General features: G+C 40.4%; 1 protein-coding gene across 26 annotated transcripts in view; it reads right to left on the bottom strand.

Moving 5' to 3' along the window:
- Positions 1 to 1,829: 1,829 nt before the first annotated feature.
- The window catches only part of Aim2 (absent in melanoma 2), a 116,494-nt gene continuing 95,814 nt past the window's right edge, over positions 1,830 to 22,509 (bottom strand). For 6 of the 26 annotated variants that reach the window (XM_030255241.1, XM_017321486.2, XM_017321492.2 and 3 more), the window contains 8 exons: positions 20,556 to 20,781; positions 18,510 to 18,644; positions 13,557 to 15,042; positions 12,255 to 12,536; positions 8,021 to 8,172; positions 5,550 to 5,963; positions 3,823 to 4,011; positions 1,830 to 2,899 (listed from right to left, as the gene is read on the bottom strand). In XM_030255241.1, the coding sequence (XP_030111101.1) occupies positions 2,852 to 2,899; positions 3,823 to 4,011; positions 5,550 to 5,963; positions 8,021 to 8,172; positions 12,255 to 12,516 (1,065 nt within the window). In that variant the 5' untranslated portion in view covers positions 12,517 to 12,536; positions 13,557 to 15,042; positions 18,510 to 18,644; positions 20,556 to 20,781 and the 3' untranslated portion in view covers positions 1,830 to 2,851. The other 20 variants (XM_017321496.2, XM_017321501.2, XM_017321498.2 and 17 more) reach the window with 12 other exon arrangements.

Below are 22,509 nucleotides of genomic sequence, written 5' to 3'. Positions count from 1 at the left end.
TATAAAAAGTATGATTGTTCTCAATGAAATTGACACACCTGTGACATTGGGCTGTGGTCCCTCCAACCTGGCCTGACTTAATTCCTTGCAACCATATCAGGTGACCTGGACCTGGAAAATAAGCACAGGCACTTACATGACTGTCTCCTAGAAGCTGTCTGCAGTTAGCTGTTAGCTGATGGTTGTTCAGCAGAGTCATAAAAAGAAAAAAAATTGTAGAGTGACTAGAGGATATTCTATTGATCTGTTCAGCTGACAACAGTTCTATTGATCTATTGTCTTTGGCAAACACTGAGTCATGTGTGTTTCTAAGTATGAAGGAGTTTCATCCTTAATTCTACACAATTCCACATGTTGGAAGATTTAGTATTCCATACCTAGAACCTATTCCTTCTTTTGCTCCAGAAGCAGAACAATTTTTCCTTCCCCTTGTTTCAAAGCTTCCTGTCTTAGTTAGGGTTTTACTGGTGTGAACAAACACCATGTCCAATGCAAGTCTTACAAGGACAACATTTAATTGGGGCTGGCTTACAGGTTCAGAGGTTCAGTCCATTATCATCAAGATGAGAGCTTGGCAGCATCCAGGCAGGCATGGTGCAGGAGGAGTTGAGAGTTATACATCTTCATCTGAAGGTTGCTAGCAGAATACTGGCTTCTAGGCATCTAGGATGAGGGTCTTAAAAATACCTACTCCAAGGAGGCCACACCTAATTCAAGAAGGCCACACCTTCTAATAGTGCCACTCCCTGGGCTGTGCATATACAAACCATAACAGGTCTCTTTGCCATGAAGAGTAAGAGTTGCTTCTCTTCCCCTAGAGTGTAAGAGTAACTTTTATTCACAAGAGGTAATAGTCATCTTGGAGACTTACTGCCTCTGTCTACTAACCTAGGTCTAGTCCTGGAAGCTTCTAGCTTCCAAACTCAAAATTCCTCTCCAGCCTGATTCAATATGGCTTCCCTTAGCTTCTTAATTTCTCTGATGGCTTCAAACTAACTTTGGCAATGTGTTCTAACCTTCTAGCTCTTTCTCATCCTCTGGCTCATTCTTTCTTCAATTGTGCCTAGCTTTTTCTTGTAAACAACACAATCTGGAGGTTCACTGTGTAATTAAATATCCTGCAACACTAGAGAAATTTTATCATATATGAGGACCTCAAGGGAGACCTTCATGCCTTTCCCTCAGCGGCTCATCTTTCCCAGGCATGTGCCCAGACTTTCTCATGCCCACCCAGGAAAGTACCTGAAAATGAGCATAAGCTCTCCTTATGGTGGAGGTTCTCAGAAGATCTCCATTCTCATGCCACTAAACTCAATCTTGGTTAATTTGCTAACATTTTAACTTAATTATAATTTGTGAGTTGTCTAGTATGCACTACCTGCCCCAGGTAGAAATATTTCCTTCTCCTCACTCTCTGAAGATGTTTGTCTTTCCTTAGGTTTTTCTCATGTGCTTGTACTACAACCTCAGCTCTCTGGGTGGAATCTAAAAAAAAATGTGATTTTTGCAATTACCTAACATTATTTATTGGAAGAACAGTCTATTCTGGGAAAAAGCACAGCAATTAATCATTCAATAGCAAATGGTCATCCCTGAAAATATACATACAAGCAACATTGTACAGATTGAGCAGGTTGTATTTATATATATATGTAGATATGCATATATGCTTATAGCAACAATTCATGAAAAAGAAGGCCATGTATTTGAAAGAAAGCAAGGAATGGTACATGGGAGGATTTAGGGGGAAGAAAGGAAAGAGGGAAATAGTATCATTGTATTATGATATCAAAAATGGAATAAGTAATAAAAATAGAACAGTCACAAACTTTTTTCTAACTTTCTGAATCATGAGTAAAATCATATTTATTTATTTATCAACAATCTTTCTTTTTAAAAACATAATTCTTTTATTGAGTGCTAGGGAATTTCACATCACATACCCCAATATCACTGATTTCTTAGTACTATCATACCCACCCTCCTCCACCTGTAACCTCCTCCCCAAAAGGAAATTTAAAATTTTTAAATTAAAAAATTATATATCACCAATCTTCTCTATCACCCACAGGCGTCTCTCCGACAAGGCCCTGCTGTCACATCTGCAATCCCGCCATACTTATACCCTCAGTGTCTATGTAGAGAAGAATGATATCTCAAACCTTAGACAAAGCAACAATTTTATTAGATATTTTCTTCATTTACATTTCAAATGCTATCCCGAAAGTCCCCTATAACACCCCCCACACACACTCCCCAACCCACCCACATCCACTCCTGCTGCCTGGCCCTGGCATTCCCCTGTACTGGGGCATATGATCTTTGCAAGACCAAGGGCCTCTCCTCCCATTGATGACCGGCCAGGCCATCTTCTGCTACATATGCAACTGGAGACACAGTTCTGGGGGGTACTGGTTAGTTCATGTTGTTGTTCCTCCTATAGCGTTGCAGACCACTTGCTGCTTGGGTACTTTCTCTAGCTCCTTTATTAGGGGCCCTGTGTTCCATCCAATAGATGACTGTGAGCATCTGCTTCTGTACTTGTCAGTCACTGGCAGAGCCTCACAAGAGAGAGCTATATCAGGATCCTGTCAGCAAAATCTTGCTGGCATATGCAATAGTGTCTGGGTTTGGTGGTTGTATATAGGATGGATCCCCAGGTTGGGCAGTCTTAATAACTTAATTAATAATAAGTTTACATATATTTTTCAGATGTTTTTTGAGTATTTGTCCTTTTCTAAGTAATACAATATGATGATGAGGTTGTAAAATGCTATCCTCAGGTAGTTCAGTCTAGTTCAAGGAGCAGCATCAGGATTCTTCAGGAAAAGGTTTTTCAAATGAGGTGACTTCACTCCACACTTTTCATGTCAGTTTTTGGCTTTGCAGCCTTAATAACCTGGGTAGGAAAGGAAGATGAAGACTGAAATATTGTTGATTAATTAATTCTCCTCTACTTTCACTTACTGTGTTCTCCTGAAAATTCCTTTCTTCTCATCAAATCTCCTCACCTAACACATATTTCCTCTTAATTCTGTCACTCTTGGACAACTCTCCTGAACTATATCTGCCCTGAACACACACACACTCCTACACAAGAAGGACAAATATGAAGACTTCTCAGGTCCCCATCTAATAACTCTATATATACAGTTGAGTGGTGAGGAAGAGAGGAAAGCAGAATCAGTGGGATCATCAGCACGGGGATGTGATAGCTGACTTAACTGCTTTGGACTATGACAGATGTGAAGATGATTGCCCTGGCTCAGATGTTTGTTGTCAGGGTGTTATAGTCTGACTTGACTTTTAACTGCATTTGCCAGAATGATGTGTGCAACTTTGAGAAAGCTGCCTTCATTAGATTTAGACTGTATTCAATAAATTCATTGTGGAAAGTTCTTTGAGAGGAGGAGGAGGAGGAGAAGGAAGAAGAAGAAGAAGAAGAAGAAGAAGAAGAAGAAGAAGAAGAAGAAGAAGAAGAAGAAGAAGAAGAAGAAGAAGAAGAAGAAGAAGAAGAAGAAGAAGAAGAAGAAAAGAAGGAGAGTGAGATTTTGTGTGTGCATGTGTGTATGTGTTTGTGTGTGTGTGTGTGTATGTGTGTGTGTGTATGTGTATGTGTGTGTACATGCACACGCATATGTGTGTTTTCCTTGGGAAATCCACAGCTTTGAATTGTGTATCTGGGTTATGTATTTTTGAATGACAGGCTTCTCAGGTCTGTGAGATGCAAAGGCATACATATTAAGCTCTTCTCTGCCATCCTGTTCATTGGATTTCCAATAGAAAACACAAAACAACATCCTCTTCTGAGAATTTCCATACCTTAAAAAAGCTACAAGGTCCAGATTTCAACTGAATTTTCACTCCATTTTTTGACACCTCAAAGAACGTGAGTCTAATCTTGTCTCCTTCCTCGCACTTTGTTTTGCTTGGGTTTCCCAGCACCAACACCTCCATTGTCCCTGTTTTATCATGTATACCATACAGTACTCTATCTTTTTCCTCTGTTATCTGTGAAAGGAAAATATGAGTCAAGTCCTGCTAGATGACTAAGAAAGAGCAGCATATCAATCAGTTATCAGACAAGCTAGGAGCAGCTTTCCAAAATAATATAATAAATAATTCCAAACTTCTACCCAACAGATTCTAGCAAATCTCAGTGGAAGGGGTAGGAGGATTATATTAAAAGCATGTTGCCTCTTGTGTCCATCTTCCTAGTCCCAAGGTTTTTTTCTTTTGGGAGGCCAGAATAACTCACAGAAACAACGGGTAGACAGGGAAGGTGGGGCTTCTCCAGGGCCAGCATGCAGGGGGCAGTCATGGGAAAGGAGCACCTCCTGGTTAGGAGGAGAGTCACTTAAGGAAACAAGTAACAGAAACCCATGAACCAAAAATAAAAGACCTAGTGAAGAAATTTAAAAGTAAAAAGTCAACCATGAATGAAATATCATTCACAGTCAAGTCCAGATTAGAAGGAGACCAGATTCTAGTCAGGGATGTAAAATATCAATATTTCAATGTTAGTTTTATTCACTAAATGAGAAAACATTAGTGGGTAATTGATCAAACGGAAGGCTCAGAACTGAGAGGGGATGAGTGTTTTTTATGCTTTAATTTTCCAAGGAAGACATTTCCCTCCTGCCTCCTTTCTGAAAAGACGAGAGAGGCCATCCTGGCTACAAGTTCAGAAATCAACACGTTTCCTGTGGTTCTTCAGGGTCGCTCTTAGGCCAGAAAACTGTTCGTACAAGACTAATATATATTTTTTTTTAACCTGATTTCTGGTTTGAATGAAAATGGTCCCCACAGGATCACAGGGAGTGGCAGTATGCAAAAGGATTAAGATATGTGGCCTCTTGTTGAAGTAGGAGTGGCTTTGTTGGAGGAAATGTCATTGGGGGTGGGCCTTGATGTTTTAGAAGCTCAAGTCAGGCTCTCTCTCTCTCTCTCTCTCCCTCTCCTCTGTCTCTCTCTCTCTCTCTCTGTCTTCAAACCATACCTGTACATCAGTCCTCTGCAGAGTGCTCAACCCAACAGTGACTTTGAATATGGCTAGTATCTAAGTGCATAAAAGCAACACAGAGGTGAAGATGCCTGTGTCTATGCTTCAGAAGCTACAAGGCGGAAAAAAAAAAAGAAATTTCAAAATCAGAGTTTCAAAATCAAACCTTCCTTCGCTGTGTGTGGTGACATGCACTTGGATCCCAGCACTCAAGAGGTAGGGGCAGCGAATATCAGTGCATGCCACATAAGACAAAGCCACACAGTAAGACCCTGTCTCAAACAGCAAAACAATCAAAAATACAAAATAAAACTTGGTGAGCTTTGTCTTGGTAAATTATCATCCTACAAATCCTGAACTCTGTAAAATTCTTTTTTAATTGTTAAAATGATTTAAAATCAATTTTTAAATTTATTTTAATTGTTTCAGATTTAATAGAGTAAAAAACATTGAAATGTATTTTCTAAAGTCCCATTAAGGCTTAGAATAGGTGTTATATTTTATATTATTCTTACTGATCAATATAAAATTGCGTATAGGAACTTACCTTCTGGACTTTAAACAGCCCATTCACAATTGTTCCACATGGCTGAATCTTCAGTTTACTAATCCTGGGAGTTTCCCTGGCTCTCTTAACAACGTTATTTGGGACTTCGTGGTTAGATTCAACATCAACCACAACTGAGGAACTGGTGACCTCCATGAAGTTACTGTGCCAAAGGTAGTTTGATATTTTAATTGTCCTCTTTGGGATAAATTTATCTTTAAACTGTGCGTTTAAAACTTTTACAAAGAAAAAATCTGTCTCCGTGGCCACTGTTGCATGAAATATCTCTTGTCTTCCTTCCTGAGTCTCACACTCAAAGGGATTTATAGCTTTCAGCACCGTGACAACAAGTGGATCTTTCTGTAAATCTTCTCTGATGGCTTCCTGTTCTGCCACCATCTGTTTCTTCTGAGGCTGTGACAAGAGAGAAAAGATGTTAGCTAGGGTCCACACTTACCCAAGCAGCCTTCATTCACAGTAAAACCCCAGGAAGAAAGAAGCTGAATTGAAGGGAAAATGGAGATAACGTTAGGAAGAGATTGGAGACCTAAAATTATCTAAGGGATATTTTGTGTTCTATGTTCAGACGGGGCAGTTTTACTGACTCTGGAGACAAAATTCCTGAATCAGAATCCTTCTTTGCTATGAAAAGTGTGTGTCAGAATCCTGAAACACTGCAAGGGGCTGAATCTGACTCTGTCTTCTTGTAATTCTACTACAGCATATTTTCCCCTCCAACTCTGAGCATGTAATTGACTCTTGCATCAGAGTGAGGAAGCTCAGTGATGTGCGCAGAGCTCCTGCACATTCCCAGGAATATTCCTGTGCATAATAGAAATGCAGATCATTCAATGTGAGGAAAGGAAGAGATCTCGGGATGAGATCCTACAGATGAATTAAAAGGAGATTAAAAATTAGAGTCAACTCTACCTTGGTAAGATTACTCTTAGAAGAATGAATTATTCTTGGAATGAATAAATTCTCATCTTGCCATTTTGTTCTTCCAGATTAAGAAATTAAGAGCAATAGGAGATAGTGTGTCTGTGTACAGGAATGTGCATGTATGTGTGTTTGCCCACGCATGTGTATGTTTTAGAAGCATATATATTAAGGCTTACATAAATTACATCTTATTATTTATAGTTATAAATCATCAAAATCTTTTAAATACCAAAAAATGGATTTTGTCAAATAAGGTCTTATAATACAACATATAAAAATTAAATGTTTTATAGGAATAATATAACAAACTATTTTAATTGATTTAACAAAGGATAAAGTATAATGCATTCCTTATTGGATAAATGCACAAATAACCCACATAACCTGGGATTAGTTTTTTGTTTAGTTTTGTTTTGTTTATTTTGTTCTTCCAAATTAAGAAATTAAAAATAATAAGAGACTGTTCATGTGCGCATTTCTGTATGTGACTGTGTGTTTGTTCATGCATGTGTATGTATCAGAAACAATACTATTTTAAAAGCAATTAACAATCCATAACTAAAGGAGACCCTGAGAGAAAGAGAGAGGCACAGAGCACATGCTTTGAACTGGATCTCTGCAAAACCTTGGGATGTGAGCCTGTGAGCTGATTTGATGAACGGCATCCCACTCTCAATTTGATCCAAAGCAGGAAAGTATCAAGTTCACTGAGAACTATTTTAGAATTTGTCTTCAGTCCTAGGCATTTTACTGGATTTTTCAGAGACTATACAATATGCATTTTTATGGGTGCTTACCAAAATGTAACATTTAAACTTGGGTATTGTTTTCTTCACAATTCTGGACATTTCTGAGCCAAACACAGAAGAAATGAGTGGGTGCTCTGGATAGAATGGTGTGCACAGCCTAAGCTTCTCTATGAAGTTTCATGACACTTTCTTTACAGAAAATGAAATTGCAGATGCTTGGTGGATTTTGTGATGGATCCCTATATGCTGCTCTGTCAGGACTAAGGGACAAGGACTCTCTTCCAGTTTTATCCCCTCTGCTACAAAGAGTCATTTCATGACAATAAGAGCAGGCACATCGTGACTAAAGGGACTGTGTTTTCCAACTACGTTGCAACAATCCTGAAGGGCATCCCTGGACCCTAAGTCTCCTGTGGAACAGGTCAAATTCTTTGCTGCAGTTCCATTGAACTAGAAACTTTCCCCATCCCCTCATCCTAAACCTCCTCACAAGAACTGATGCTGAGAGCAACCTGAAACATACTCACTGAAAAAGGTCCCTGTCAGAGTTTTCGTCAAAGAGAGGTTAACATAGCAACAGGTTATCATGTCCAGAGCATGGCAGAAATTAGAAGCTTCCTGGGCATGGACGCTGATGAATAGAAGTGATTTTTCTTTTTGTAATGCAGACATATCTCTCCTATCGTAGCCCGGTTTTCCTGATTTGTATGCTCAGAGATAAAGAACAGAAGGCTTCGAGTGCTGGAGGAGAGGGATAGTGATAAGAGTGTCACTAGCCACCTTAGCTTGAGGACAGACTTCTGTAGCAGCCTGTTCCTTAAAGTCATTGTCACTGCGGGTGGCAGAGGCAGCAGAGCAGTTTTCAGCTTGACTTCTATTTTCTACCTTCTGTGTTCCTCTCTTCTTTGTATTGGTCATGAGTTTACGTTCAGCTGAAGGAGAAAAAAAAAGGAGGAGGGTGAGAAGAAGAAAAGGAGAAGGTGAAGGGGAAGGGGAAGAAACAAGTAACAGATACATTAAAATCTATGAGTAAGCATGGCTGAGAATTAGAATTCTCGTTAGAATTCTAATGTTAATTAAAATATCATTAAAATATCGTTAATTTTTAAGAAGAAAATTAGAAGGGAGACAACAGCAGGGTGATAGATTAGGAGTTTCCCATCTTCAGGTCCTCACAAGAACATGACACAGGACTATGCACAGACAAGGCACCTTGGGGAAATCTCAGAAGGTAACAGAGGTGCCATCTAGAACATTAAGGCTGAGAAAAGTTCCTCTAGAGGTAGAGAGGAATGTTTTCATTTTAACTGTTTTCTCCTTCCCAAAATGGGAAAGTACCATGTAGAGAGAAGCCCACAGCCCTACACCTCCTAAGGTGAGGATTAAGGACAAGGAGTGTGCATGTGGCACTCCGGTAGTATGCAGGCATTGTAGAAGGCTCACTCTCATCTCATCCCACCCCATGAGAACTGTTGAGTACATTGGCAAGACTAGAATAATGGAAGTCAGTTAGAAATAAACAAAATAAAATGGGTCTTCCTGTGACTGATATGTGGTCTGCCTTGTGGAGTCACCCAATCAAAGAGAACATCCAATAGCATCTTTGCTAGCTTTGAATCATAGCCAACTTTCCACTTGTCTTACTACACTGTAAAAGGCATACACATACGCACATGTGTGGAGCACAGAATCCGAATCTGCCTGAACTCCACTGTGGAATGCTGACCCCACCCAACCTGAGAGCAATGTATCAGGCTTCCTGAAGATTATAGGTAATTTCATGCACACAGATGTCTTTGAAAGGAATCATCTGACCTAACCCAGCCACAGCCTATTGAGAAAATCACCCTACTCAGCCCCAGTGTTTGAAAAAAAATAAAAAGGCTTCTTGTTAAAGGCAATTGTGTCCGATATTTCTTTGGAGTAGAGGACCTGGTCTCCTCAAGCCTGGTGACCAAGAAGTGATGGGACTGGGATGAGTTTTGAGCTTAGCCTGTGGTTCAGCATGAGCCCAAACTGGGGGGAAAGTCTGTGATTTTATTCTATATATGGGTGTGTGATATGTGATGTATGGTGTATATGCGTGTGTCGATGGAGTGTGTGTGTGTGTGTGTGTGTGTGTGTGTGTGTGTGTGTGTGTGTGTGTGTGTGTTTAGTCTCAGGTCACACCCATTCCAAATGTCCCAGGAGCAGCATCCTTCCTATCCTTGGAACCCAATCTATCGCCATGAACAAATAGAGAATCTAAGTAGCAACGCTACCCATTTAGGACCTACATCCTGCAAACTTACTTAATTAGAGACGATCAAAGACTCTAGCTAGCAGCTCTATTGGACTGCTAAGCCCAGTTAGTGACCCTACTAAACCATGTAATGTAGATAATGTTTTTATTTGACCACAGAACACAAGCAGCAGCTTGGTCCAATCAGAAAACCTGAGAACAAGGTGTCTCCTTATAATTGATACCAACTGACATATGCATAGCACAGCCTGGGGTAAGAATAAGGGGGTTGTGAAGGAGAAGAGAAGTAGAACAAAGACCCAAAAAAGTTACTGCTTTCTCCTCCTCAAATGTGCAGGCACCCATCCAACATTTTATTCTGAAAAGGAAACTTCTTGTCCTGATTTTTAAGTGACCATCTATTAATATGGTCAGTGTTCAATTACTTAAGGAACTTATAGGTAAAGATGTTATAAGAACCTTTTTACGTGTGGTTTCCTCACAGAATCTGAAACATTCAGGGATGTTCATGGATTTAATTTTGTTAGATATCAAATCATGTAATGTATATGACTAACAGTTGTCACATAATAAGTATTCTGTCACTCTCTTTCAGACAACAGGAAGGAACTGAGTCTTGGTCAGGAATCCTATAGGGACCTTTATTCTTGTAGGCATGTCTAATCTATGGTCCATGAATCACATGTGCCAAGGACAGCTCTGAATGCAGCCCAATGCAAAACTATAAACTTCTTAGAATTTTTTGATCACATTTTTAACTCCATTGTGCTGTTATGGTGCATAAACTTTGGAAATGCTAGTGGCCTATGACTAATACCAAAATGACCAAATATGCTTGCAAGAAGTTCAACTGATCGTCCAATGGTTAGTGCTATGACATTTTTATTTATATTTTGGATATTTGCACATAAAAACATCCAGTCTCTGTTGACAGCACAGGAGAGGAGAAGAGAGCTAAGGGAGCCAAAGGGAATAAACATGTCACTCTGTTCTAGCCTATCAATCATACTGACCTTTTAAAAAAAATGCCATTGAGAGTGTTGTGTGGAAACATTTGGAAAAGTCATCTTCCCACTAGATACCTCTCGTTTCATTTAATAATTCAATGCACACTTTTCCTCTATCTAAGATCATTATACTTGGAGAATTTCCTTAGGTTTGCTTGGGTTTGTCATGCTTATTTAACCTCATAATTTTTCACCTGTTCTCTTGCTCAAGCCTCAACTAAAGGTCGGGACCCTGTTATCATTCTTTAATGACATCGTTTAATTTGTTCAGATACACACACATACACACACACACACACACACACACACATACACACACACACACACACACACACACACACACACACACACACACAGTTTTCATGAGGCAAGGCCACGTCATGCTGAACATTTACCAGAAGAAACACAAGGCAAAACTGCTGGGAAACAAGCCAGAGATCAATGCTCTACCGTAGCAGCCACTGGCATCACTGACACAGCTGTGGTCAAGGCAGGCTTGAAGATGACTTCAAGTAGCACTTCCAAGCTGCAAAGTGCCTAAACTGACTTCTAGATCAGCAGTCACTCCTGAGTTTTCAACCAGGTCTCAAAGTAGATCTTTTGAGCTAATCAAGCCGATAAAACCCCACCATTATTACAGAAGTAAAATAGAGGAAATTTTTTTAAGTAAGGGGGCTTTATATCATCCTATCCAGAAAAAAAAAAAAAGAAGCCATGAATAGGAATTAATTTCGGGAGTTAAAACTAAAACATGCTATCAGGCTCGCTTAGTTCAGTAGATGAACAGTAGTGACTGGAGCAATGATGTGTTCTTACTGCCACTGTGTGGTCAAATGTAAGAACTACACTTTCTGTCCAATGTCAGCTACTCTTAAACTAATCGTGATCAGGCCTTGCTCTAAGTTCCTCAAAGTCACATAGCATCTTATACCTGTATGTGATTTTTACCCTTACTTCATCACTTAGACGGCGTATAAATAACCCTCTGGAATCCAAGCCCCTGCTGCTGCATCACACACATCTCCTCGGCAAGCAGTTAACATTTTGAAGCTTCTGTATTACATAGTGTCCCCAAACCACTGCCTTTGGAATCTCTCATTTTAGGGACTCCCTTGATGAGGTATACTTTCATTGGCTCTTATTAGTCATTTGAACCCCAAGGACATCCCAGTTGTTCTTAAGGAGTAATTGGAAACTTAACGACATGGCATATAATTTGTGGAGAGTGAGAGCTGGTTTATTGAATGCAAACACGTGCTTTGTGTCCTGGAAGTTCATAATGTCGTCTATGCTAGAGATAAAGGAAGGATTAGAAACTCCATGCAGTAGAAGCGCAAAGGCTTCCTTAAAAAGGCCAACTGGGACCATGGCAGGATGGCTCAGCGCGGAGGTGGATAGTCCATGGCAAAGTTAAACAGTTCTCTGGTTTGTATGTTCAAGGCTGTGTTTTCTTCATGTCACAGCCAGGCAGGCCTTCAGCCAAGTGTGAAAACCTTAAGTACTGTGTAATGAGACCTTGGACATTAACACCGACCTGCCATTTCCGCAGTTTCTGCAAGTAGATTGGAGACAGACTCTGGTGAAGAGAGAGACAATGGTGGCAGCCCTGACTACCGGCATCAGACACGGCTAAGGAATTTGTAACATGCTGTTTAGTGACTCTGGGGGGTGAAGGGCCTGGTGATTAAGGAAATTAATTTCCTACAATACAATGTAGAAGGGTTTCATTTCTCTCATATCATTAAGGGAGGGCACTCCTACGCACCTTCTTTCTTTTTCTCTTCAAGAGCATTTGCAATATGCATATAATTCAACTTCTGGAAAATATTAATGGCCTTGGTCACTGCAGACGCCGCACCTGCACTTTGAATCAGGTGGTCAGCTAACTCTGTCCTATCTGCCACGTCGAGTGTGCTCCTGGCAATCTGAAACTCAGTCAAAGCAAAGTACTTGAACCGTTTCAGTTCTTCCTCCGTGATGTGGTCCAGGCCGGTCAACAACAGCATTTCCCGGTACTCACTCTCCATCTCACAGTCCCAGGATCAGCCTGAAAAGAAACCTCGGCCGTAAGATTACAGCACTCTATGCAAGTCTACATTCAGGACACACAAGGTAAGTGGTTAACAAGGCATACCCAAGATGACAGAGCAGGAGGAGAGCATTAGGTGAAACGTGAAAAATGAATCGCTATGCAAGATGATCAAAAAAGGATACTTTCAAAGGGCATGTGGTAACCTAGGAATTCTTAGGGTTCCTGACCCCTGCAAAGTGTAGAATATGGCACAGTGTGTATACTTCAGGCATATAACTTAAAATTTAACATACATATACATGAAATATATTTACCAGTTCATTCACTTGAGGACCATATTTTGCTGTCCCATCTCTTCAAATTCAAGATCAGAAGATTTTTCTCCTGTATTCTTCTCTAGAGACTTAAAAGGTTTAACTTGTATATCTATGACCTATTCTGGATTCTTTTGTATATGGTATAAAACTATACAAAGATCCTTTTGTGCACGTGGCAAAAATTTTCCGTGATTGTATGGAGAAGACCATGTCTTCTTTGTTTTCCAAAAAAATTCACTTTCCCATATATGAGTTGGTCTATTTAAGGATTCTTTCCCTTGTTCCTTAATTTATCTCTCTCTTAATTTAGGATGTATGTGATATTCTGAATGGGAACATTCAATAAAAAGAAGATGTCAATTTGTCAATTAATAGACAAACTACATGCAAAATCTCAGAGAAATCATGTAAGGATAATTCTACATCTGCATGCAAAGCTAAGGACAAAAAGATACCAAATATGTTAAAATATTCACCAAGTAACACTCTGCCGACTACCTATAAATGCTTTTAAAGACTTAATAATTAGGGAAGTCAAATGGTAAGCAGAAAAATGTCAGAATAAAATCAGAACCACATATACAAAAAACATGGCACATAAACAGTATGAATAAATCTGAAAGAAAGAATTATCAGCAAAGAACAGTATTCAGAAAAATTATGTGGGAGATGATAATAATTGATCTTTATCTTATATCACAGAAAAATAAATACTCACCTAGATACAATAGCTAAATAGGAATAGCAGTACAGTTGAGAAACACTGGATTTTTTTTCTTCACTTTACATTGAGAAAAAGGAAAACTTCCTAAACAATATACATAAAGGACATGTTAGGGAGGCAAGAGTTATTAAATTTCATCGAAAACATAGTCTAAAATTCTGCATGAAAATACAAACAATGCAAACATCAACAAAAAGGTCCAAATTGGGATTGTACCGCCTCCAGTGTCTATGATGAATAAACGCCTTGTTTTCAAATATGTGAAGAAAACCACATATCTGTGAGAAATTGTCAACTGCCTAGGTGAAGAGTGGTGAAAAGAGATGAACAAGCAGTGTGCTTCAGTATGTGATGACGTTGTGTAACAATATCATTAACACTGCTAGTAGTCTGTTACTTTGCAGTGAACAAGGTAGAAGAAATAAGACCAGAACAGGGGGATTCATGAGAAGAAAACAACAGGTCAAAGACCCTCACATTTCCCACCACTGCAGACTATTTCAATGAGCTCTATAGACTACAGTTAATGAGACCTTGCCACTCTCGGTAAAAACTGGGCAGGTAAGGAAGAGATCAGAGTATCTCTGCTTACGTGGGTGGTGCTCATATTCAAAGCCCAAAACTACCATAAGCACCCTTTCCAACTTAAGACATACAATACACCCAGAATAGCCACAGCGAGGAGTCTGCACCAGGGCACCAGTCCCTTCGACAAACGGGAAGTAGGAAATCTCCTCTGACTTAGTATGTGGAGGATGCTAATCACCTCAGCATGCTTTCTGCTGGTCTGTGTGAAATTTTAATCTTTCTACACCCATCTTCGATAAAAACATAATCACAGTTAATCACACTTTATATGAAAAATTAAGACATTGATTCCTCCAAAGGTTGTTTATCTTATTTACATACAATTTTTCATTTTACTATAGAATAAGTCTTCAAAAAAAAGTTGTAAACTATTGGTTGAGACGAAAATGAATCTCAGCAGTAGAGCCCTTGACTCCTATGTGGGAGGTTCTGGGTTCAACTGAAAGGACCAGGAAATACAGCCACAGTGAGGTGCTGGGTAGAGGGTGGATTATCAGCGAAGGAAATGCACTCCAATCCTCAGGGCCAGCAAGAGGTGCAGCTGCAATCTGAGAGTACAGTGCTATGCCTCGCAGAATGCATATGCCAAGTGCTCGCACAGGGAGCCTGAGAGATGGAAAGGGTTAAGAAAGACATATATGATAGGCTGGCCTCTTTCTAAACAGGGAGGGCTGTTACACTATGTGAAAGTGCCCTTTACGGCATACCTGGAAAACACCAGCTCTGCAGTAATTGTTGGTTCAATTTGGGATTTGAGGCACAATGACTTACCTGACGCCACCCAGCTTCTAAAGGATGACTATGCGGCCAGACCTCAAGTCTCCTGAATCAAGTCCTCTGTACTGTCTTGTTCCCACTGCCTTTGTATTATTCACAGAATGGGCAACAATACCTTTAAATTAAAAAACAAAACAAAACAAAACAACAACAAAATTCTAACGTTATTGGCTGTTATTCGAAGACACACATTCCGTAACTCTCTTAAAGTATTAATAATGATATAATAATTGCCATCTTTTCCCCTTGTCAAAACCATTTATCTCTCTTCACTGTGTGTTGGAATAAATTAAACCCACCCTCTCTGTAGATTTCTACTCAAACTTCCCTGCATATGTATTATAAAACTAAAACTGGCCCTGTTCCTCTCTGTTACCACAAACTGTTTCGTTTTCCTCTCTACTTGTCTACTTAGCAATCCAGTAGTTTTTTGGTTCACATTCTGTGCTGGAATAAAAGTGGCTTGTGGGCAAGGACTCTGTTGTTCATGTCTGCAGTCCTGGCTCCTAAAATAGCATCTGCAATACAAGCATTCAACAAACATTCATTGACTTTTTCTAAGTAAAAATACAGTTCTAGGTGTCTTCTGGGCTGGATTCTGGGTGCTTTTAGTTTGACTAAGAAGCCCAGTTGAAAGGTCACAGAACAATATGGCAGGAAATAAGAACCCCTAGCAACCATCTTCCCACAGGCACACAAATTTTGATTAGTTGTACAGAGCCCAACCCACCCTCCTAACACCTAAAGAAGCCATGTGAGAGACCATCCTGTCTTGGTTGCATTTGATAGTAAGACAAGACACAATGAAGAAATGGGAGGGAGAGATTTGTCCATGTTGACACTCCTCCACATTCACAAAGGGGGGTGGGGGGCAGAGAGAGACAGAGAGAAGGAATTCATCCCAGGCCTTAGTCTTTAAACTCAGTACGAGGCTATCATAGCGAAGTATCACTGCTTGGAAGAATTCTATAACCCCTTCCCCCAGGCTAGACTGAGCAACTGGAATTGTGTAAGTCAGTCTGCATGCTCACTTCCTCTATCTCTTCTCCTTGGATCTGGGTCAGACAGAAGGATGAGCAGAAAGGTCTCCACCCACAGGCAACATGGCCCAAATCTAGCCCAGAATTCTGCTCACTGCAGTGGGAAGTAGCAAGAAACAGAAAGTAACGCCTTTTAGACCCAGGCCACATCTCATAGATGAAACCTCCCTCCCGACATACACTAGAACTAAGCAATTGCCTACATGCCAGTGGGACTGTCTCAAGCTTGCTTAGATCGTTACCAGCCTGGCAGTGAGAAAGGGACACACACCCTACTCTGACCACATATTTTCTCTGCCTGTGAGTCCCAGGTGTGACACAGGTTAGTGTCGCCCTTGGTGGACCCTAGATTTGGGTATCAGCTCTCTTCAGGTTAGTGTTATCAGACAGATCATCAAGCACAAATTATCAAGATCATTTGACATGACTTACCACCAAGCAGGGACTTATACCCTACTGGGATGTCATATTTGGGCCTGTTTGTCTACTGGGATGGCATAGACCTGGGTGCACTCACCATGAAATTCAGAAAGAGAAACAAGAATTCAAAGCTAACTCACTGGCCACTGCCAATAGCAGACCTAGCATCCATGGGAAGTGGGTGTTGAGGGATTGTAGCAAAGGAGAACACATGTTTCAGAAGCTAAGAAAAGATCACTCTTAAAGTTTTTTTTTTTTTTAAGAATCAACTGTGTCTCTTGTTTGTTTTGCTATAAAGCTACCTAAGGTGAAGGCTACAGATGTGTCATGGGGTTAGCCATGTGGGGTTACGGGTAGCAAGAAGAGCGACAAGGAAGTGGGATGGAAGTTCAACACAAGTCTTGCTGTAAAAGGGCCAGAGAAATGTGATAAAAGACAGGGTAGGAGGTGGGATAGGAAATGGAGAAAGTGACTTATAATTGCTCACTTGATCTCTTTTCTAACATGAGAGGAATCAGTCTTGCTTCATGCTGATGAGAATGTTCTAGAAGGGGGCGAGCTGTGGTATAGAAGAACAAAAGGAAAATTGCTCCTGGGAGTGAGCCTGAGGATGACTCCTCTGGAGTACACCTTCTGAAACAAAGGAAAGCCACTCTCCATTTCCTGCATCTGACATCTGCTGTTAGGGACAGACGCCCACCTTCCTCATGCCAAGATTTCTCAATTCTTCAAGGATCTCCAACCGTGTTCACTTGCTGCCTACGGCTGACAGCTAGACAGCTAGACAGACACAGACTCAACTCCTGGCTCTGCCATTTATTGGCTGTGTGACATCTGGTAAATTACAACCTTATAAAGTGTCCATATCCTCAAGTGTAAAATGGGGAAAAGGTGAACATCTCCATTAAATGGCTACTGTTATAATGCCATGCTACTGAATCAGGGACTTGTAACAGAACCATGTGAGACTAATCACTGAGTCAAAGCTATTAATAGAAAAGTGATAGACAGGATTCAGGGTAGTGATAGTGTACAAGGAATAGAAACTTAGTTTGGGATGGGAGGTGAGGGCTTGTGTTAGGAACTGGGAAAAGAAGGTGGAGGAGTATTTTTCAAAAACTGTTTTGAAAAGACCGAAGACGAAAAAGATGAGGAAAAATTGACATGCAGGCTTGGTAGCTTGCAAGCTGGCTGACTGTCTGGGCTAAAACAGAGGGCTCAGGGGCAGATATGTCAGATGGGAGGCTCCCAGAGCTGGATGAGGGATTAAGTCACTAAGATACTGGGCTACTGCCCGAGAGGTACCTCGGGGACCTTGCATGAGGAGCTGCAGAAAATGTCAGTCTCCTAAAAAGGCTGGCAGGAAATCTTTAAGAGTGACTGAAGCTCAAGAGAAATGAGTCCAACCAAGAGACTCCAGGGGACAGAGCTGGAGTGACAGTAAAGAAAATGTCTGCTTTGAGAGCTGATAGCATGTGCTCATGCTCAAAGCCTCAGAGGATGAACTACATGGCTGGTGCCCTCAGTCTTCTCTCCGGTGGGACAACCATAAAATCACCCAACACTCTTACTTTGCTTCTCATCCCTTGTTCCCCAACAAGTGTGTGCTGCCTCCATCTGGCACATGAAGCTGTTTTCCAGTACTGCTGGTAAGCACAAGACCTTTGCCCCAAGGCACCACAAAGACTCCCATGTTCATAGCTGGTAGGATCCCAGCTCCATTAGCTGAGACAGTCTTCGTTTCATAGCCACAGAAGATAAATTCTTATAGATGCTTCCTGTTAATTCATCTCAAAGTTAAAGTGACACAAAGAAAGAAATGACCAAGAAGAGTCTGTAAGGAATGATAACAGATGAGTTGCTGATACTTGTATAGCAAACAGACATAAGGTAGCGCTTGATTTTTGACCATTAGGACCTTCTCACTATGCTTAGAGGGCAAAGATAAGAAGAAATACTTCAGGCCATGCTGATCTACACAACAAGTTTGACCCTAATGTCTATGCTATATGAGAGCATATAGCATATATGTCCAAAAACCCAACCCAACCAAACCAAAACCAAACTGAACTGAAAGATTTGCTGGTCTCAAACAAAATGCATATAAAATCCTCCATCTTACCTCAAGACTCTTAAGCCCAAATTCAGAGCTGTTGATGTGAAGATCTCGTTTCTAATACAAGGCATCAACAATGATGATACGCATGCTTACTGTGACAGATCAAATGTGAGAAGGTTCTATGTGTTGAGTAGCTACCTGAAGCCATGAAAGTGGAGACTCAATTAAGAATATACAGTGACAAGTTTGAGAACAGTTCTAACAGAAACAAATGTCAGAATCCACGAGGGCAGATGAAGAACCTCTATCCATGCTTTGCAATCACACAGTCAGGCAGGAAAGTGATCCCTTTGAACTCTCACTTCAAGACTCATCCCTGTACATCCACAAATGTAGCCTCAATGAGTCATCTTTATCCAGCACATTCCATACCCTTCTGTGCATTACATTTCCTCACACGTGTAGTCAACCACCATGGGAACTGTATGTATTTAAGACCAGAGAGTACTCTGATGGTCAAACTCAATTCTTAACTTCATGAGATCTAGAACCACAGGGATATGGACATCTCGGGGAGATTATTTTGATTATGTTAACTAAGGTAGGACGATCAGACTCCAGTCCCTGGTCTGGGATCCTGAATGTGGACACAGTGGGAACAGCTGCCTGAATCTCTGGACACTGTGACTCTCCTGACTCTCCTAATGTGATGGACTGCAACTTCAAATGCTGAGTCCAAATTAACCCTTTGTTCCCTAAATCGATTTCATTGGGGGAACTTTATTACAGCAATGGGAAACAGAAATGGTGCTTCAAAGAAAGAGACAAGGCAAAAGGTAAAAGAAAAATAGTCAACAAGACATTTAGACAGAAGTTACAACAATGAAGCAATCTGAAAAATGTGATAATGAACGGATTAACAAAAGTATTCTTTTCAAAACAGTTTGTGAAGGCCATCGAAGAAATCCTTTTAAAGTTAATGGGGTGCTAAAGAAAGCCACTGAAGAACACTTTGTATGAGTGTAAAGTGGAAGACAATGAGATGGAGAGAAGAAAAATAAGAAATATAGACTGTGTACTAGAATGAAAAATAGCTATCTAATACAGATTCACACAAAAGTGAGCAGAAAAAAGCAGGAGAAACAGAGAAATACTGTCTAGGGTCAGAGATAAAGCTCAACAGAAGAGCTCCAGCCTAGCAGTGCAATGCCCTAGAGATGAACTCCAGTCCTTCCTAACAAATAAAATATGGTCTATTTGGATGAACCAGGGGATAATAAAGGCACATTGATTTTGTCTCGGGTTTTAGATTTTTTTTTTTTAAACAGACTTGACTTTACAAAGCAGCTTCAGGTCCACAGCAACACAGAGCTAAAGGTACAGACAACCCACGTGTCCCTGTCCACCTCAAATACAGTTTCCACTATTGCCAGCATCCCCAAGTGGAACCTTTGTTAAGATTAAGAGACATCAACTGACACAAGTTCATTGTTCAAAGTCTTCAGCTTGTATCAGGCTTTAGTCCTGGAATCAAATATGTCTCTATGTATGAGAAAATGTGTAAAGATGGGCAGCCACCAGTACAAAGAGGTTTCACCGACCTTAAGCACTCATCAATCTCTGTCTAATCATGATAATCTACCACTAACTGGCAACCAGTCCCCATCTTTCACCATCTCCATGGTCAGAAGTTACCATGCATGTAGAGTCATATATTATCCAGCCTTTTCTAATTGTTCTCTGTCTCTGTCTTTTTGTCTCTGTCTTTCTCTGTCTCTGTCTGTCTCTCTCTTAATATGTATTTAAGTTTTCTTTGTAGGTTTTTTTTGTTGTTGTTGTTATTATGCTTTGTTTTCACAATTGAAACATTACTTATATTTGGTGCTGGATAATATTCTGCTCTCTGGAAAAAACCAGCCTTTAAAATTTCATTTTTCCTACTGGATAGGATACCATTTTGGTTACTCCCAGGTTTAGACAACTGTCACTAATACTGCTCTAAGTATCCATGCACAGGTTTCTGTGTGCATGGCTTTTTAGTTCTGTATATCGCCAAGGAGTGTGATGGATAGTGATGTATAGTCAAAGCAGAAGTGGCTTTATACGAACCCACCAACATTGTTCCACCTTGCATTTCCTCCAGCAGCGAGCTAGTGTTCCTGTTGGTTCATGACCTTGCTAGTACATGGTACTGTCAGAGCTCTGGATTGCAGCCAGATGGGAAAGGAGGGTGTGACGTCCTTGCTTATGCTTTATGCCATTGCTAATGACACATGAGACAAAGCATCTCTTCACTTAGTTGTCTGACATTCATCTATTCCCTTTGGTAAGGTGCCTGTTAAGATATTTGATCCATTTATTAATAGACTTCTGGGTTTTTCACAACTAAAATGAGTTCTTTATGTATTTTTAACATAAATAATACATCAGACATGACCTTGGCAAATATTTTTTAATTGTTTCCTTGCAAGTCTTTGAAATAGCAGAAAATTATAATTTCACTGAAAATTTTACTTCTTTCAGAGGTTGTGGCCTTTGAAGTTTCATTTAAAGCATTCACCATATATGCAGGTTGCCTAGAGTTTCACATATGCTATCTTATAAGAATTTTTTAAAAGGTTTCACATTAATTAAATTATTTATTTAGAGAGAAAAAGATCGACAGAGAACAAGGGTGAAAGCAAGAAAGAGCTAGAGATGGAAAGCAAGAGTGATTGAGTGGGAAAGCAAGCAAGAGAGAGAGGGAGGGGTAGGAAAAGGGGGAATGGGAGGGGAGGATAGAGGCAGAGGGAGGGAGAAAGGAGTGGGGAGTGGAAGAGAGAGGGAGAAGGAGAGAAGGAGAGAGAGGGGTGGGGAGTGGAGCAGAGAGGGAGGGGAAGAGGACAGGGAGAAAGGGAAGGAAAGAGGGAAGGAGAGAGGGAGAGGGGAATTGGGAGTGGAGGGGAGAGGGAAGGGGAAAGGAAGGGGAGGGGGAAAAAGAAGAGGAGGGGAAGAAGCATATTTGTATTCATGCCACAGTGTCCACGTGGAAGTCAACAAATAACTTGCAGGAGTCGGTCCTCTCCTTCCTCTATGTGAGTTTCTGAGATTAGACTCAGGATTGGCAGCAATCACCTTTACCTACTGAGTCATCATCTCCCAATCCTCTTGGAGAATTTTCACAATTTTGCATTTTAAGTTTCCATCTGCATTGATGACCAGTTTCCTGGAATTATCTGCTACAAAGAGAACTTTCTGCCTTTATCAGAGAAACTCTCTTCTTCAGCAGATGGGATATAACATACATACAAATATACAAATATGGAGACCTGCTGTCAAGCATTATCAAGCCAGTAAGAGACTTTGGAACTCTCAGCCCTAAATGTGATGTCTAGGTAAAAATCCCTCCCTGAAAAGTTCAGAAAAGCCCACAGAAGAGGAGATGGGAAAAAGGTAAAGAGCCAGAGGGATAGAGAAAATCAAGAAAACAAGGGCCTGTAAATCAGCATGATCAAAGCTCATATGAACTCACAGAGACTGAAGCAGTATGCATAGAGCCTGCACATGTATATATTATTCTGACTTCCACTTTAGGGCTTTTATGGGATTCCATAGTGTGTGAATGAGTGTGTCTCTGATTCTTGTGCCTTCTCTTGGGCTCTTTTCCTTTAGTTTGCGTTATCCAATTACTATGTGTTAGTCTATTACATTACTTGACGTGACATTACAGTCCCTTAGAAGCATGTATATTTTCTGAGAGAAACAGAAAGGGAGCAGATCCATATGGGAGAGGTGTCTGGGAAAACTGGGAGAACTAGAAGGAAGGTAATTTGTAGTAAGGAATTATTATATGAGAACAATTATGTTTGCTAAAAGGAGGTAAAGGGGAGAACTTTTACTCATTTTATTACTTTTCCTACTTCATCAAAAACAAATCCGATAATCATGCTTATTTGGGTCCCTTTTATTCTGACCCATTGGTTTTAGATAGATAGATAGATAGATAGATAGGTAGGTAGATAGGTAGGTAGGTAGGTAGATAGATAGGTAAATAGGTAGATAGGTAGATAGGTAGATAGATATG

The sequence above is a fragment of the Mus musculus genome, chromosome 1 (assembly GCF_000001635.26).
Source record: "Mus musculus strain C57BL/6J chromosome 1, GRCm38.p6 C57BL/6J".
Classification (NCBI taxonomy): domain Eukaryota; kingdom Metazoa; phylum Chordata; class Mammalia; order Rodentia; family Muridae; genus Mus; species Mus musculus.
The sequence above is the reverse complement of the archived record's forward strand: the minus strand, read 5'-3'. Positions and strand labels throughout refer to the sequence as shown.